We start from the raw sequence: 18884 nt of genomic DNA, 5'->3' as shown, positions 1-18884 counted from the left end.
GTACGTGTATACACAGTATAACCATACAATGAACTTCACTTAACACCGAAAGACCAGGTCCAACACACATAACAATCCCCAAACATACCCCCACCCAATATTCCCCACCCCTAAACCACCCAAACCAATGGCCAGTTGGTTAATAGCAATAGTACTTAGACTTATATACTGCTTCACAGTGCTTTACAGCTCTCTCTAAGTGGTTTATAAAGTCAGCCTATTGCCCCCAACAATCTGGGTCCTCATTTTACCCACCTCGGAAGGATGGAAGGCTGAGTCAACCTTCAGCCTGGTGAGATTTGAACTTCCAAATTGCAGACAGCTGGCAGTCAGTAGAAGTAGCCTGCATACTGCACTCTAACCACTGGCTCATTAATGCTAAAATAAACCTCTCTAAGTATTCTTTTGGAAGGAGAGCAACCTCTGAAGTTCATTCAAAGCTTCTTTGAATTTAAGGTTTAAAAATATGAAGAAACAAAATTCTCAATAAAGAAGAACATTTGTAGCTCAGGGTTGAAATGAGAGGTCTTTGGCGCTTTCTGATCTTAGTTGTTTTCTGGCAGATGTTTGATTACATACACTAGGTAACATCATCAGTGCTGCACTGATGAAATTACCTAGTTTGGGTAATGAAACATCTGCCAGAAAACAACAAAGCTTAGGGAGCGCCAAGGATCCTTCAAAAAATCTCTATAAATCGCCACTGCTCAAGACCCATCTTTGGGAACCCTGAGTTCCTCCCAGCCCCACATGAATTTTGAATGAGTGATTGCTTCTGGGAGAAAAAAACAGGAGTGGGGGGAAACATGTCTCATTTTGATATTGAAAATAAATATTTCAGGAGGTACGTTGGCAATTCATAAATTAACATTGCTTCCCTTACTTCGAAAGGATTAAAGAAGTCTTCTATCCTGACATTCCAAACCCAGAACACTCCAAAGCTTTGGATTTCCTGAGAGATTCAGAGGTAATGTGTTCCATTTTACCATTCAAATAATATCATAAGTGAATGATGAATATATATAGTTGTGTTAAGCTCTGCTAAAGTGAAACTAACCTTTAGATGACCCTAACTGTTAACTCCAGCTGTTTTGGAGGGAAACTTAGAACATTCATATTTGGGCGGGCTTTTCCAAGTACTATGATTGGTTAAGGCCCTGTGGGCGTAGAGCCGTGATGGCGAACCTATGGCACGTGTGCCACAAGTGGCACACGGATCCATATCTGTAGGCATGCGAGTATTGCCCTAGGTCAGCTCCAGCGTGCACGCATGCGCTAGCCAGCTGATTTTTGGGGCTTTTGGGCCCACCGGAAGTCGGGGAAAAGGCTGTTTCTGGCCTCCGGAGGGCTTCCAGGTGGGTGGGGAAGGCCGTTTTCGCCTTCCCCAGGCTCCAAGAAAGCCTCTGGAGCCTGGGGAGGGCAAAAAACAGGCCTATCGGTCCCACCAGTAACCTTTTTTGCCGTTGCATGCCAAAAGTGGGGGTAATGCAGAGGGGTTGCGCGCACATGTGCGGGGGGAGGGGGCGAGGGGGCATTGAATTATGGGTGTGGGCACATTCATGCGCAACCCCCCTGTGCCCCCCCCCACACTTTTGGCAAGCGATGGCAAAAAGGTTAGCCATCGCTGGCCTAGAGTATAAATTACAGGGATTTGCCTGCAGTTCCAGTTTTCAGTCAATAAATGTTGTTGTAGCTATGCTGGTCTGCTTCTTGCCTCCTGAAGCCCACTACACAACAATAAGAATGCTGATAGGTGGGATGGGGATGGGGAAGGGCAAGATAGGGAAAAGCTCTCACTTTCAGAGTGAAAGGATGTTGTGTTTCCTCACTTGAGATTGAGCATGAATGCAAGGACTGAAAAAAAAAAACATCTTCAGCTTTTGAAGAAATGAGTTGGTGGCAGAAGTAACTTCAGGATTTATGGGCATCCATAGGAGAGTAAAGGGCAGTGATGGTACATGGGCCAAGACTTCATAACAGAAGAGACAGACATGATGTAGCTGATATATTTTCATAATGATTTCATGTACATCAGTGCTACTCAACTTCAGCAATTTTAAAATGTGTGGATTTCAACTACCAGGATTCCCCCAGCAGCTGACATCCATACATCTTAAAATTTGCTGAGGCTTAAAAATACTAATGTACTGTATGTCCTGTCATTGTGGCTTCTAACAGATAACTGTGGAATGACAATAAATGTTTAGCTAATTTTTAAAACCCCTAATTATCAATTGCTTTTTTTCAGCCCATTAACTGCCTAGATGAAATGCACAGGTTTTGATCAAGTAGTATTACTAGTATGAATAAGCCCATCCACATTTAAACTAGCCCTCGGATTTTTAACTAAAATACCATAAAAATGTGCTACCGGTGGAGCCTTGAAATTTTTGTATTTTTTTCCCCAATATATTCTGAAGGACTTCATTTGTCAATAAACATTTATCAATAAATGTTCTTTCCCAGAACAAATATCATTTTAAATTTTCACAACCGACATCTACAGGTATATAAGGGTATTTTAAAAGTGTATTACCATATATACTTGTGGATAAGCCCATCTATGGATAAGGCAAACCCAGTTTTGGGATTGTATTGTGAGCCTAAAATTCTTGGATTGTCCATGAATATATATGATAAATAGTTTACATTTTTATTAGTTAAGTTAGATCTTATTTGCGGTGAATGCCCAAGTTTGTGAAATGCTGAGCAGCAGTCTTAAGTAAATAGTATTTCATTGCTTTGGTGTTTATTGTGTAAAGCAGCCTTCTGGAAGATTATGTGAAATTTGCAATATTTAGTCAGCATTGCACAAAAATCGGGAACATTTCTGGAATCTTATTTCCAGCCCTGAAGCTAAAATAAAATATTCATGTAAGAATAAAGATTTCAAATGTTTTTTTTTTTAAAAAAGAAAGACAAATCAGCAATAAAAAGTAAAGCGATGTAATTTTCCTTCCACTCCAAAATAATCCAATTTATTTACATTTGCAAGTGCTGAGTATACCAAGCTTATTTTATTTTTCTGATTGTAGGGAAACTCTAATCCTAAAACCTTGGAGATGAATCCATGTACCCCCAACAACATCGAAGTAGTTGAAACCCAGTCCCAGGGTCTGAAAATTGAAGACACGGCCATTACATCACCTGCTATGGAAGACCCTCCTGAAGATGGCTTGGAGTCTGAATCGGGGAGCCACGTTGTGGTTTCCTATTGTCCACCAATCATTGAGGAAGTCATATCTAATCCACCAGAGGATGAATCTGCGGTGTCTTCCCAGGTTGTTTATATTGATGTCCAGTCAATGTATTCAGCTCCAGTTAAACCAAACGAAGAATTAGAAGCTGACTGTGCGGTTTCAGCAGGTTATAAACCACAAATGCAACTCGCCGTTAATAATTTCAAACAGTTGGAGGAAACATCAGCGACAGAAGAGGACTCAGACAAGGGTGCAGGCTATAGACCACAAGTGAATGCATCTTCCTGGAATACGGGCGGTCCAGATTCTCCAGAATCCACAGAAAATGTCTCATTTGGGAGCCCTTGTTCGATTAATTCTCGGCAGTTTTTGATTCCTCCGAAAGATGATGACGACGATTCTCCCAAAGCTATTAACTCAGGATGGTCTTTTGCTAACTTATTTCACACCAAATCAAATGAGTAAGCCCTGGAAATAGCTGTTTGCTTGGAACTGGTTGTTTAACAGTTTTGGAAGTACTATCTCAGAGCGTTGATTATTTCGGTGAAGTTGAAAGTTACAGTGGACGTTTTATAACTGGTAGAGATGCTAATTCACAGCGTTTCAGGGAAGGTAGTTCTAAAACCAAAGAGCAGCAACTAGTCTGCAACTACCTTTCAACAGTCTTCCTTTTACCCTGCCCTGGCCCAATGCTGTCAGTCGGATTCAATGTTCCTTATCTGTGACTATATTTATGACTTCCTATTCTGAGTATGCCAGAGGAAACATAAGCAGATAGAAGCAAACTTTATTTCTGCAAGTATCAATACGTCTATTAAGCCTCAAAGGGATACATACATGCAGGTGTGTTCAGGATTGAGACCTTGTTGTCTAATCAAGAATATGTTTAAATTTTAAGAAAGTATATTTAGGTCAGCCTTTGTTACAGGATCTTATTGCTTAAAAATGCAGCAGATGGATGTTACAGGAGCCAAACCCTACAGTACCCATACACTACAAGTTCCATCCAGACATTGAAAGTCCCAATCACCAAAAAGTTACGAGTTCACAGGAAAACGCTACAGCACCAAACACTACAGTAGTGAATGGTGTGGTGGCCTAGAGGTGGAGCTCTCGGGAGGCTGTGAGTTCGATCCTAGGTAGAGGCAGATATCTCTCTCTCTGGGCACGATGAGAATGTATCTGCTGAATATAACTCCACATTGGCAACAGGAAGGGCATCCGGCCTGTAAACACTCAGATCCATTCAGTTGCCCAGATTCTACCCCACAAGGGATTATAGGGTCATTAAAAGATGATGATGATGATGATGATGATAAAACACTATAGTAGTGCTGCTGATGGTTTTATGGCATTAGATTTCCAGCTGCTTTGGAGAGCCGTTGTTTAAGGCAGTTTGTTCCCTTTTAATTCCAGTAGAGCCAATTTAGATTGCTTGCCAATCGAAGCTTGCAGTGTTATGTTTATGAGCCTGCTGTATGCATGTATATACAATAATTTTAACTCAGGATACCACACAAGTGTAACACTGATTTTAAAGCTTAGTCAGGTATAGATAAATGTTGGACTTCTAGCATATTTTTTTAATAAATTTTATTTTTCCATATTTTAAAAAATAAAATAAAATGCAATGTGTGCTATGTCCTCACCTTAAACTGGAGAGATTATAAACTGCCTTCCTGACCTCCCACTTCCTAGCACTGATGTGGATCTAGACATCCTACTGGATATTTGCTTTTTTGGAACACCAATGTCTCAACTGTGTCTCTTTCAGAAAGAGATGGATGAATGAGACTGCGCTGCAGAGATTTGCAAAATGTTTCATACACATATTATTCTATACGCGGGACAGCTCATGTTGTGAGATTTGTGTCCCAACTGAAATAGGCATGTTTTGGATGCATGGACTAAAGCAAATGGTTTTTGTTTTTTTTTTAGCAAAAACAGTTGGGGGACACAGGGAAAAATTGACGACATCTGCATGACATGGGAGAAAGAAAAGGATAATGCTAGGTAGTGACTGAGAGAAGGGAGAAATGGCCATGGGAAAATAGGGATTAGCATGTGTCATATTGGGACTTTGGTGATTTCTGAGAGGGGCAGAAGGAAAGGGAAATTGCAGGGAAAGAGGGCAGCGAAGAAAGATATACCATGTCAGAAACGGTAGAGAGAGCAGAATGTTTTCCTCATGTCATCCACACTCTTACGTTACCGTCTTCCAAAATCGTAGGCTGCATAAATACTATTTGGAATCAGCCTTCCAACAGCTTCTCTTCATTGTCTCTGGGGAAAACCCATTTGCTCTGGGGAATGGCCGACTATAATACTCAGGCCTCCAACTCTGAATTTCCCTGCAAACTTTTACAAGGAGAAACCGTAGGGAGCAAATTGTGCTTTGGTGATCTGAGATTGAAATCCCTCTATAAAATACTACCAAGCAATTTAAAATCAAGTCTTTTGTTATAGGGTCAGGTGGAGTAGTTTTAATACAAATCTTAGCATTTAGAGTGTATTTCTCGCATGTGTAAAACTGCAATTTCACACAACTCGTTAAATTGATACTTATGCACACTTCTTCTTTGAGGTGCTTAACCAATTTAGCTTTTGTAATTGGCAATTTAATACTTTCTATGCAGCATGTATTTCAAAAATCAAGCCAAGCATACCAGGGGTGAGTTCTACTTACTTTTACTACCGGTTTGCAATGGGGCCGCACGTGCGTGCTCACTTCACTCGCTCGCGTGTGCTCTTCTGTGCATGCGCAGAAGCATTTTGATGACATCAGAGTCAGTGGGCGGAGCCTCCCGCTGGTTTTACTACCGGTTCCATAGAACCGGTGCGAACTGGGGGCAACTCACCACTGAAGCATACCATTGGTTTCTTCTCTGAGCTATTGAAATCAATATATTAGAAGATTGAAAAACGTAGAATGGTCCCATTTTTCCCAGGTTAATCTTCAGCTTAGCTATAGTCAAGTTTACCAAATTTGGATAGTCAGTTGAAGTCATTTTAAGATAAATGATTAAAAATGGATGGAAGTTTGATTTAATCTTGAGTTTTCAGAAAATAGTCCTATTTATAGTGTGCCTTTAATATATGGGGGGTTTTGTTTAATGCTTTGATTGCCCTACTCCTTTTCCACATTTATCATCTTTAAAAAGATGTTAATTGTATTTGCCTTCAACTATTACACTTTTGTAAGCCTTTTTAAATCTCCATTTTCAGAGATAGCAGTTGAGGTATCTGCATTGATAATAACAACAAATATTTCCACGCCAAAGATGGGGTGTTGCTTTTACAATTAACGCAGTGGCCTTCGTTTTCTTAAACTACTTTTGCAGCTTTCCAGAGTTTGACAGAATTCGATTTTTTTTCTACCCAAAATAACTGATCCTGCTAAACACTGCATGTTTTCAATACTTTAATAAAGATGAAATGTGTGTGATGAAATGAATGTAAGTATCCTGTCAGTAAAACATTAATATGTGTATGTCCTTAGTGTAAAGCTGGTGTCTTGAAAATAAAGCATCTCTAAGGGTAATTGCCCCTTTCAAGAGAGTAGTCCATCCCAACATATTTGAAATATGCAAAAGTTCCAAAATCTGTAAATGTTTTCCAAAATTCCTTTCCCCAACCAGAGCACCTTTCAAGATTCTGTATTTCAACACTCAGAATTTTTTTGTTAGCATGTTAGTTAGCATGTTAAGAATTCTGGGTGTTAAAATCTATTAGGCTGGGAAGGGTTGCTTTATATGGTATTTAAAACTTGATATCTTGAAAAAGAGGAAAAGGGAAAAGTAAAGGGAATCTCCATTTATTTATATCGCTCCAGGTTATTTTTATAATACCGCTTAATTTTTTAAGCATCTCTAGAACCTCAGGTGCCAGACTCTGCACGACACACATTGCCTTAATTTGCAAGATGTTTTCCTTTATTATTTAGACAGCCCAGTTCGTTCTCTTGTTTCTGAGAATTATGTTGGAAAATCAAACAAAAATCTATATAAAGAACACTATCCATATCATGCCTCACATAAAGGACATAATTGAAATTCTTACCTTTTCAAAGAGATTTTGAGAACCTTATACCTAAAATGTCAGAGTTTGGGAAGGGAGATATATTTTAACATTCTTTTGGGTTAGTTTTTGTTTTTGTTTTAAATGGGGATGCTGCTCATTTGGTTCTGGAGAACCTTTCAGCATTGAGCCATGTATTTCATGTGGGCGGGAGGGAAGTTATTTTGTTGTTTTTAAAAGAATTTATTTTTTGAAGGATATAATTACATTTAATTCATTATATATTTGTTGCGATGTACTGACCTATGAGGGAAAAGGACTGTGAATTTTATTTTAGTTGGACTTTTTTTTTTTAATTTGGAATTGCATTTTTGAAGAATTAGGGTATCCGTTTTTAGTAATCCTTTGATATACCTCATAAAAGTCATTTATCAGAAAGAGTAAGCTACACTAATCTTTGCAAAACAGCATTTTCTTATTCACGTGAAGACACAGATTTACTGGCAGTGTTCTGCTGTACATTGGCTCTATGCTTTGGAAATAGAATAGACTGGTAGAGTTAGCTTTTAAATAAATATATTGTACATAAAACCATTGGACTGCCCTTACTAATTAAGAAGCAGGGACTACTACACCAATGTGCATTATATCTTGGATGTGAGTGCCCATTTAAGGACCGTTCATTCCACTCCTGGTCCTGACAAATCAGTTAGATGGGCCAGGAAAATGAAGCAAATGACACAGCACAAGGTGTCAGTTTACACAGCAAACTTCTAGGTAGTCTCTAACCGGGATGGAACATCTGGGGGAAAAGAATTGCCTTTCTTTCTGATGATTCGTATAAGTTAAGATGACCATCCAAGGGCTAAATTAAGGATATGGAAGCTGCCATACAACCATATCCAGGTATGCTTTTTGCTCGCGAGATTTTTCTTGCAAAAGATAAACAGAGAAAGAGGCACCTGACTTCTGTTAGAAAATGACTTTTTTGAAAGTTTTGAGCTTTCTCAAAAGTATTCTTCTATACAACGTCCATTCATCTCACCTAAGGCTTGAGAGATGTTGATGGATATTTTGCTTCGAGCCCTTCATGATCACAGCCATTTGAGGATTCTGGCTGTGTCCGTGGTGAAGTTCAGTAAACTATTCCCCATGGAATCCTTGTGTTTCTATGCTCGGTATCTGAAATGAGGCTACAAGTTAACTGAACTCAAATCATCGGCATGTTCAGATGTAGAGATTTTTAAAAAGGTTCCTGGAGCAGCTTTAGAATTATGATAGCTTGGTTAAATGAACAGCTGTTGCCCTTTTTCTGGAAATGTGCATGTCCAAAGTAGCATTGTGTGATAAGTTAGAGTAAGGGTCCCCAAATTTGGCAGCTTTAAGACTTGTGGACTTCAACTCCCAGAATTCTCCAGCCAGCTATGCTTTTGGACTTCAACTCCCTGGAGTTGGCTGGCTGGAGAATTCTGGGAGTTGAAGTCCACAAGTCTTAAAACTGCCAAATTTGAAGACTTCTGAGTTAGAGTGAGCCGTTAGGGGTGATGTTGAACAGTTCTGTGGTTTTTATGAATCGAGTGAGCCACTGCAAAATGGTACACGCTTCTCTTCCAGATCAGAAAGATTTTGTTGGTCAGCAGCTCTGTCCTCCTCGAATGGTTGGTTGAATGTTTGCACCTGGTACCTTTGGTGTCACCTGGTACCAGCTTTGGTGTCTGGGTGAGTGGATTGTTGACGCTATGGTAGCATGCATAGATTTTTGTTATTTCTTGCCATTTTTCCATGAAGTCATATGGTCTTGATTGAGGGCCCTTCATTGCGAATGTGAAATCTCCTGCAGTGAGATGAAACAGAGACAGGAAGGACTTGTAGACGGGGAACTATATTGGGCAAGTGCTGAAGTGGGGATGGGGTGGGGTGGGGTTTGGGGAACATTCTTCAGAAGTTAATTGTAGATAAAGAAATCATGCTTGTATAATATATAATTGTTTTATAGCTCAATACATTCTGAAGGTTTTTATTCAAAATCTTGCAGCATATTAAACTTATAATACATAATAAATGTGAAGTTAATCTCCGTGCTTATTGAAATATTAAATAACCAGTGTAATATTGAATCAACTGGAAGACTCAATGTTGCTTAACTTTGTTATATTTTCCTCCTCGAGCAATTTTATTTCTTTTTTTTGCTTCTAGTCTGTATAAAATGGGCTACTGATTCTGGCTCGCTGATGCCAGACGGCTCAGGTATCTTAAAATGTAGGTTAAATCATTCTACTCGTCTTATTCTACTGTACATATTTAACTGTACATATTTAACTGGCAAAACTGCATTTCTGAAATACTTTTTCCGTTTCACCTTGTTCGCTCACAGATTAACAGTTGATTGCTGTACTGAAATGACACGATCACTTTGCAGTTTAGGAAAATTTCTGTTAAGCCTTTAGGACAAACTTAAATTCATGAATATGAGTTTGCATCCAACTCTTTATTAAAGCAATGCTTTAATCTTAAAACCAAAAGGGTTCGATAGGACTTTCCCATTTTCTGTGTTTGCTCTGCTAAACCCCTCTGAGTAGATGTGCGTAACATATCTATGGACTGAGGCCAGTGTTGTGTAGACATCAATATGAGCAAAACAACAATGTAGCAGCTATGTGAGTCCTAGTGAAGCTATCCAAGCAGATCCGTCAAGCGAGTAATAACTTTAGGGATAAACAAGGAAGAAAAGAGGAGGGAACATTAAACTATACAAGTAATGTAACACTAGTGCACTAAATTTGGAATGAATATGAAGCTAATATGATACCCTATAGCCAGACAGTGCTTATCCCTATAATATGCATGTATTAAGAATATTTGCCAGAAATACTGTCATGAAGTTTAATAAATGTATTTTCTTACCCTTTAAAAGTGTGAATATTTTTTTTTCTTATCCGTTTGAGTTGGTTTTGTTTCTGCCTCTGTAATATTGCAGTTCTTACTCAATAAAAACATATCGTGGGGATACCAGGCTTTCAGTAACGTTGTTGTGGCATTAATTGCTTTCTAGTTGTAGCCTGTATTTCTTCTTCAAGTAAACCAGCTCTAATCCAAACCTTTCAATGATTTTCAAGTAAAGGTTTTGCTTGCCATGACTACAAAGCCATTATGATCATCATCGGTGATGGCCATCTTCAGTAATGCTTCCTGAGCAGTGGTCAGTTGCTCCTGGTTCGCACCGGTTCGCAAGAACCGATAATAAAAATTTCTAGTAGTTTGGAGAACCAGTAATAACATTGGCTGGCCACACCCCCAAACCGGTCCCCGGCCTGGTTGCCGCTCGCTTACCCTGCCCACCTCATCAGAGACTTTTTTTTAAAAAAACTTTTTAAAGCATTTTTTTCTTCAACCTCTTCGGCCGAAAAAATGCTTTTAAAAGGCTCTGATGATTGCGTGGCTCTGCTGGGATCGTGTTACAGATGAAAATACCTAACCTGATATCTGTAAATATGTGTGCTTGTTTATATGTCATTGTGTGATGTCATTGTGTCACTTACCATTGGTTAGTACTTACCATTAGCCCCGCCTTCTCTGTATATAAGTTCTTGCTCCTCCCAGATTAGTTCCTGTCTAATTGTGTTCCTGAGGAAGAAAAGAAATAAATATTACTATTACAAGAAAGCCTACAGTCTCTTATATATGGGCCTAACCAGGATAACCAAACTAGCAACAAATTGGTAGCAAGAGGATGGTTTGGTAGGCCCAACCGAACATAAAGATGCAAGACTCACATAACGACAAAAGAAAGGCCTAGCCACCCGAAGAAAGACAAGCTGGCAATCATACTTACCTACTGAAGAGCAGCTCCCTGAACAACCCGGCTCCATTGGCAATGGCGGCCCGCCTCAAGCTCCACTTACTGACGACCTCAGAGAAGACTCCCCGATGAGCAGAGCAGCACCCCAGGCATTCTTCAGTCACCAGAGGCCCTCCGGAAACAAAGCAGAGCAACAGAAGGCCGTCTGGGACTTCACCCCAGGAGCTGCAGACACAGGAACCTCCCTCATCGACTGCTGGAGAAAAATGAGGACTGAGCATGCCCAGAACGAGCCTGCAAAGAAAGAAGAAGGAAACATAAATACAAGTCAGCGCAACATAGAGATAAGTAAATACAGACATACATCTACCATACCCAGGCCTTATTGTGAGTATGCTAAGGTCTTAAATCATGGACAGCTACTAAACATGAATAACACCTCACTACACTCAGGGACAATACCTCCAGACTTTATAAAATTGAAATTAGATGGAAGCAACTTAATGGAATGGGATCAGTGTTTACAGATTGTATATATGAAAGAAAATGTTTTATTTTTTATTGATAACCCACCAAATAAGCCTTGGACCTATGAAATAGACTGCCTCCACCACAAAGCATACTATATGTTAATTGTTTCTATTTCCCCAAGTATACTCCCCAGTATAGAGCATAATTTAACTGTATTTGAAGTATATCAAAAATTATTCAGACTGTTCTATAGCAAAAATGTAGCCACTACCACAAAAATCTCTAGGGAATTCTATTCTGCCAAACTAAAACATGATACATCCATGAGTGAGCATATCTTGAATTTAAACGCTGTAAGAGCAGACCTTATTCAAAGGGGAGAAACCATTTCTGACAACACCATGAAAAGCATTATAATTAACTCACTAGATCACAGCTGGGATAACTACATTACACTAATAGATAACCTAAGTATAGAGCAAATTACTTTAGAAAACCTTACCAATAAGCTTATTACTGAAGATAGACTTAGAAGAGAGCGATATACACAACAAAGAGAAGGTAGAAATCAAAGAAGGACTGATTTCAGGGCCAGAGACAGATACCCACATGAATGTCTCACATGTGGATCTGAAAGACATCAGAGTAGAGACTGTCCCAAGAATATAGGATACAGTGACTCATATAAACACAAGGATAGAAGAATACACTTTTTAGACAGAACCTCCCCAGATTACAGGTATAAGAGAAGAGAATCACCACACTCTAGAGAAAGACAAACATACAGAAATAACCCTAGAGAAAATAAGAAAGGATCACTATATGGAATAAGAAATAATAACACTTTGATATCTGATTCACTCAACACCTGGCTCATAGATTCAGGAGCCACATGCCATACAACTCATAATAGAGAAATATTAAGTAACTTCACTGAAAAGAAATATTATATTAAAGTAGCAAACCAAAATAGAGTCCTAGTGAGAGGAATAGGAGACACGCATATAAAAGGTATAGGAAAAATAGAGGGGGTACTATTTGTGCCCGAAATTCCAAATAACATATTGGCAACCCTAAAGTTAAGCTTAGACAATGCAATAGAAACCACTTTCAGAGGTGGAAAGGTATTCATGACTAAGAACAACAGAAACATAGGTAAACTATTTACAAATGATGGACTAACATACCTACTGCCACAAGATAACGAACTAGTCTATGCAAACTATCAATTAAGAAACAAAAAACCAAATTCAGATAGCCATGATGAAAATAATGATAAGAATGCATCAAACACTGATACTAATATGTCTGAAAATTTAAACAATGGAAAACCTATTCACGATAATTGTAGTCACTTACTCCACAGAAAGCTAGGACACGCGAGCTTTCCAGTCATACGAAAAATGTTAGAGTGTTCCGAAGATTTAAAAATAAAGAACTGTAAAAATTACTTAGAATGCTCTGTATGCAATTCTTCCAAAATTAAAAACAAGCCAAAACCCAAAAAAGCCACCCGCACCACACAATCAACCTTTCAACTAATTCATATGGATGTAGTAGGCCCATTAAAACCTTCAATTAAATACAAAAAAAGATACTTCCTGACCATAGTCGATGACTATAGTAGATTTGGTTTTGTATACACCCTTAACCACAAAAGTGAGGTTTTCAAAAAATTTAAGGAGTTCTTTAAAATGGTAGAAACACAATACAATACCAAAATCAAACAAATAATGACTGACAGGGGGTCGGAATTCCTATCCAACGAATTTTCAATTTGGCTAAAATCACAAGGAATATTGCACTTTAAATCTTGTCCATTTTCCCCATTCCAAAATGGAGTCTCTGAAAGGAAGAATGGTTTGCTACAAACCATGGTTAAATGTGTGTTAGATGATGCTGGTTTAAACCAGTCATTCTGGGCTGAAGCCCTTAATTATTCCAATTACACTATAAATCGCTTATGGTCCAGTACAATCAATAAGACCCCATACGAACTCATGTATGGAAGGAAACCAAAAATTGGGCATTTACACGTATTTGGTGTATCTGCTGATGTATATGTGCCCTCACAGTTAAGACGCAAAGGAGAGAAAGTATCCAAAAGACTGATATTTATGGGGTACGAATCAGGAACCAAGGGATATCGCTTCATTGATAAAAATAATCACTTCATTGTATCCAGATCTGCCGTGTTTCATGAACACATGAACTGGTCAAAATTACATCTCAATGAAATTTACCCAGAATCAAAAAATATTACACACACGCACGCAAAACATCACACATCAGATACGAACCCCAAATCCACATCTACTAACAGAATCAAATGCCCAGTAATAGTTAATGATGAATGGAAAAAAGGACACCCCACTTTGAAAGTAGATCAATTAACCGAAAAAGAAGCTAAGTATATGCATAGCGATGAACATCCCCAGAATAGGCCCATTAGATCCAATAGGGGCATAATTCCTAAAAGATTAGATGATTACGTACTGTCTATCCAAGCTAAACACCTGACTCCTAACACATATGATGACATACTTAAGCTACCCCTAGAAGAAAAAAGTAAGTGGGAGGAAGCAATGAAAAAAGAGATGGACAGTTTGAGAGAACTAAATGTATATACACCAACAGACCTGCCCACTGAGAAATCCCCTATTGGCACTAGGTGGATCTATAAAATCAAGGAGCTAGAGGATGGTAAATTCCTATACAAAGCCAGGTTGGTGGCTCAAGGCTTTGCCCAAAGATTTCCGGATGACTATGAAGACACTTATTCCCCAACCGTTAGATCAGAAAGCGTGAAAACAGCACTAGTGTTAGCTTCTATCTTAAATCTGGAAGTATATCAATTTGACGTGCAGACAGCCTATCTGCACGCTGATCTAGATAAAGAAATTTATGTGAAAGCACCCCCAGGAAAGGATACAAAAAAGGGAGAAATTTGGCTATTAAACAAGAGCCTTTATGGACTAAAACAGTCCGGTAAGCGGTGGTATGAGTGCTTATCAAAGATACTTAAAAATATGGGTTTTGTAGCTACTTCATCTGATTTTTGTTTTTTCACAAAAAAAAATAATGATTCTATTGAATATGTTTTGATTTATGTTGATGATATATTGTATTTTGGACACGACAAAATTAAATGTGATAATTTCGCTGAACAACTAGGCAAAAATTTCAACTTAAAAATATTAGGAAAGGTAAATAAGTATCTAGGAGTCCAAATTGACAAAACAGATAAGGGGTTCAAATTATCTCAGAAAGACAAGATTATGGAACTCATACAAAAATGTAATTTAATTAATTCAAAAATTTGTGATACTCCTATGTCAACTGATTTTTATAGGAATGTGTATAATGAGTACGAACCATTCAAGGATAACACGTTATATCGATCAATTATTGGGTCCTTATTATACATATCTAATTGGACCAGGCCTGATATCACCCTTGCTGTAAATTTGTTGTCAAGACATGTAAGCAATCCTAACTCATACCACTGGGAAGGAATTAAGAGGATTCTAAAATATCTAAAGTCTAGCATTGATATGTGCTTATTCTTAGAACCATTCATTTCTGAAAAACCAACTTTGACCTGCTACGCTGATGCTGATTGGGCTACTGATTCAAAAACCAGAAAAAGTACTTCTGGATATGTTTTTCTTATAAATGGCTGTGCGGTGCACTGGTACACAGGCAAACAGAATTTAATTGCCACTTCCACAGCGGAAGCCGAATATGTTTGTTTATCCAAAGCGGTCAACAATCTAACTTGGTTCGATGACTTGTTAACCAATGTGTGGGATGAACCTGTTTATCCAATTATTATCAATGAGGACAATAAGGCAGCAATTGATATATCAGCTTCCGAAGCAATAGGTCAACGATCTCGACATATCGATATAAAATATAAACATGTAAGACAACTGTCAAGTATAGGATTTATTAAAGCTATCCATTGCAATACTAGTGAACAAATTGCTGATATCCTCACTAAGCCATTGCCAACCAAACAACATATGTATTTGACTTCCAAACTTGATGTGCATATATAATCTTAATAACCCACCATTAGTTAGGTATTTTAGAGGGGGATTTGTTACAGATGAAAATACCTAACCTGATATCTGTAAATATGTGTGCTTGTTTATATGTCATTGTGTGATGTCATTGTGTCACTTACCATTGGTTAGTACTTACCATTAGCCCCGCCTTCTCTGTATATAAGTTCTTGCTCCTCCCAGATTAGTTCCTGTCTAATTGTGTTCCTGAGGAAGAAAAGAAATAAATATTACTATTACAAGAAAGCCTACAGTCTCTTATATATGGGCCTAACCAGGATAACCAAACTAGCAACAGATCGTCAGAGGCTTTTAAAAGCATTTTTTTCTGCAACCTCTTAAGGTAAAAAGTTTTTTTTTAAAGTAAAAAAAAAAGCCATGCCCACCCAGTCACATTACCCCCATCAAGCCATGCCCACAAAATAAGCCACGCCCACAGAACCGGTAGTAAAAAAAATTAGAACCCACCCCTGTTCCTGATCTTATACGAAGCCAGAACCACTCTTACAAGAGCTGGTCAAAGCAAATGAGGTGACCCCAGGTGGCATCTACTTAACTTTTAGGATGGGGATGGCTGATTTGTAAGGCACTTGTAAGAGATGCATTGCTTAAGCCTTCGTGAAAGTGAAGCAAACCTGGTATTCAGGACTTCTCTTCAATAAAACATAAAAAATAGATGGGAGTGTGGGAAGCCAGATATGCCAGAGCAATGAAATGTTGATTCAAGTCTTAGCCATCTCAGGCGTAAAATCTCTTACTTAACCTACCTACCGGTATTTACTACTACTTCTTAAATAAACTTCAAATACCAATTCATTTTAACTGAATAAAAATTGGTGGGAAAATGTAGGCTAATTTTTCTGCATGGAGCTACTTTCAATGGAAGTGCATAGGAAGACTGCAATTGTATGCCTGGGTAAGATTTTAACACATTTAACAGATTAACAGAGTTGGAAGAGACCTTATAGGTCATCTAGTCCAACCCCCCACTCAAGCAGGAAACCCTACACTATTTCTGACAAATGGCAGTCCAATCTTTTCTTGAAAATCTCAAGTGATGAAGCTCCCACAACTTCCAAAGGCAACTTCTGTTCCATTGGTTGATTCTTCTCACTGTCAGAAAGTTCCTCCTCATTTCTAGGTTGAATCTCTCCTTGGTCAGTTCCCATCCATTATTCCTTGTCTGGCCTTCAGGTGCTTTGGAAAACAGCTTGACTCCCTCCTCTCTGTGGCAGCCTCTCAAATATTGGAACACTGCTATCATGTCTCCCCTGGTCCTTTTTGATTTTGAGCTTCGTGATTGATTTTGCATTTGTGACAATTGTGGAAGTTCAGAAAATGCATAACTTGTTAAGGCAGACAATTTGAAGGACCCTTAAAGTTATAGGGGATTGTTAATTCTAAGTGAGCGATGACTTGAACAAAAAGTATGTTTAAGAATTTCAAGTACTTGGTGCAGAGTACAGGGAAAGAGTCTTCAATGTGTAATCAGTTTACTAAGAGAACCTACATTAAGATTTAGGTAAATTCAAATGATTTTTACCATATGTTCTGCCAGTTTTACCCCTGGATGGTTAATTAAATATTCAGTAAAAAAAAAAAATGGCTTCATTAGAAAATATCTGTAGCTCAGGGTTAGAGTGTGGAGTTCTTGGTGCTTCCCAAGTTAAGTTGTTTGCTTGCAGATATTTCATTACCCAATGACAGGCACAAACTATGCACGGTCACTCAGGCACTCGTCACTTCCCGCCTGGACTACTGCAATGCTCTCTACATGGGGCTCCCCTTGGGGTGCACCCGGAGGCTCCAGTTGGTCCAGAATGCGGTCGCGCGGGGGATTATGGGAGCGACGGGGCGCTCCGATGTGACACCTCTCCTGCGCGAGCTGCACTGGCTTTCGGTGGTCGTCTGGATGCGCTTCAAGGTGTTGGTGACCACCTTTAAAGCACTCCATGGCTTAGGGCCGGGGTACTTACGAGACCGCCTTCTGCCACCAATAGCCTCCCACCGGCCAGTACGCTCGCACAGAGTGGGCCTCCTCAGGGTGCCGTCCGCCAGACAATGTCGGCTGGCGACCCCCAGGGGGAGAGCCTTCTCTGTGACGGCGCCCACCCTCTGGAATAACCTTCCCCCAGAGTTACGTATAATAACAGACCTCCGGATTTTTCGTCAGGCCCTGAAAACCTATTTATTTCAACTAGCTGGGCTGGCTTGACCCCATCCTTACGGTTTTAAATTCATAATTGGTTTTAATTGAGTTAAATTGATGGCCAAAAGTATTTAATGTTTTTTAAATTGTTTTTAAATTTTATATATTGTGTTTTTACCGTGGCTGTTCACCACCCTGAGTCCTGTTGGAGTCCTGTTACTTACTAAATAAATAAATAAATAAACAAACAAACAAACAAACAAACAAACAACCAGATCATGAAAAGTCCAGTCAGCAACTTTATTGTGTTCAACCTATATTACAAGAATCTTCCCAGACTACTTTCTTTCCCAGGTAACTAAATAACATTTCATGGAACTTAGGGGGGCTCAGACTTATGCTGTGCAAGGACTCAAGGCTAGTTCCCTGCTTGGATCCTCCTTCCTGCCTAGTTGGGAGTTTCCTACCCCCCAAACTAGGTAACATCATCAGGACACATCAGAGAGCATCAGGAGCTCCACAACATTCTGGTTTGAGGGGAGAGTACTTCTGAAAATGTTTGGGTTCATCTCTGCGTTTTTATTTTTAAAGAGCAAAAATCCTCCTGAATGTTCCCGACACTTCTAAAAGGACCATATAAGGCTGCATTGTCAAGTTACTGTTTCAACTACAGACTACAAAGGAACAGTAGTCACAGTAAAGATTTCCACACCCCTTTGAGTGTACAAAACCTTTTCCATGGGGTGTGAGGCAGTGGTGAAATTCAATTTTTTTTACTATCAGTTCTGTGGGTGTGGCTTGGTGGCGTGGCAGGGGAAGGATACTGCAAAATCTCCATTCCCATCACACTCCAGGGGAAGGATACTGCAAAATCCTCATTCCCTCCCCACTCCAGGGGAAGGATACTGCAAAATCCTCATTCTCTCCCCACTCCAGGGGAAGGATACTGTAAAATCTCCATTCCCACCCCACTCCTGGGGGAAGGATACTGCAAAATCCCCATTCCCTCCCCACTCCAGGGGAAGGATACTGCAAAATCTCCATTCCCTCCCCACTCCAGGGGAAGGATACTGCAAAATCCTCATTCCCTCCCCATTCCAGGGGAAGGATACTGTAAAATCTCAATTCCCACCCCACTCCAGGGAAAGGATACTGCAAAATCCCCATTCCCTCCCCACTCC

At 39.3% G+C, this 18884-nt stretch overlaps 1 protein-coding gene and 1 long non-coding RNA gene across 6 annotated transcripts in view; one reads left to right on the top strand and one right to left on the bottom strand.

The window, feature by feature from the left end:
- Nucleotides 1-6754, top strand: part of LIFR (LIF receptor subunit alpha) — a 120517-nt gene extending 113763 nt beyond the window's left edge. For all 5 annotated transcript variants that reach the window (XM_087885640.1, XM_034440769.3, XM_034440768.3 and 2 more), the window contains exons 19-20: nucleotides 892-967; nucleotides 3036-6754. In XM_087885640.1, coding sequence (XP_087741766.1) covers nucleotides 892-967; nucleotides 3036-3665 — 706 coding nt within the window. In that variant the 3' untranslated portion in view covers nucleotides 3666-6754. The remainder of the gene's footprint in view (nucleotides 1-891; nucleotides 968-3035) is intronic.
- A 3929-nt stretch (nucleotides 6755-10683) lies between these two features.
- On the bottom strand, nucleotides 10684-16764 carry LOC148115046 (uncharacterized). The gene is made up of 3 exons (XR_015732071.1): nucleotides 15694-16764; nucleotides 11050-11310; nucleotides 10684-10841 (listed from the first exon to the last, which is right to left on the bottom strand). It is a non-coding gene; the product is annotated as an uncharacterized LOC148115046 (long non-coding RNA).
- Between the last annotated feature and the right edge of the window lie 2120 nt (nucleotides 16765-18884).

Source organism: Pantherophis guttatus, chromosome 2 (genome assembly GCF_059756535.1).
Source record: "Pantherophis guttatus breed Tessera chromosome 2, ASM5975653v1, whole genome shotgun sequence".
NCBI lineage: Eukaryota > Metazoa > Chordata > Lepidosauria > Squamata > Colubridae > Pantherophis > Pantherophis guttatus.
Note: the sequence above shows the minus strand (reverse complement) of the source record. Positions and strands in the feature narration are given on the sequence as shown.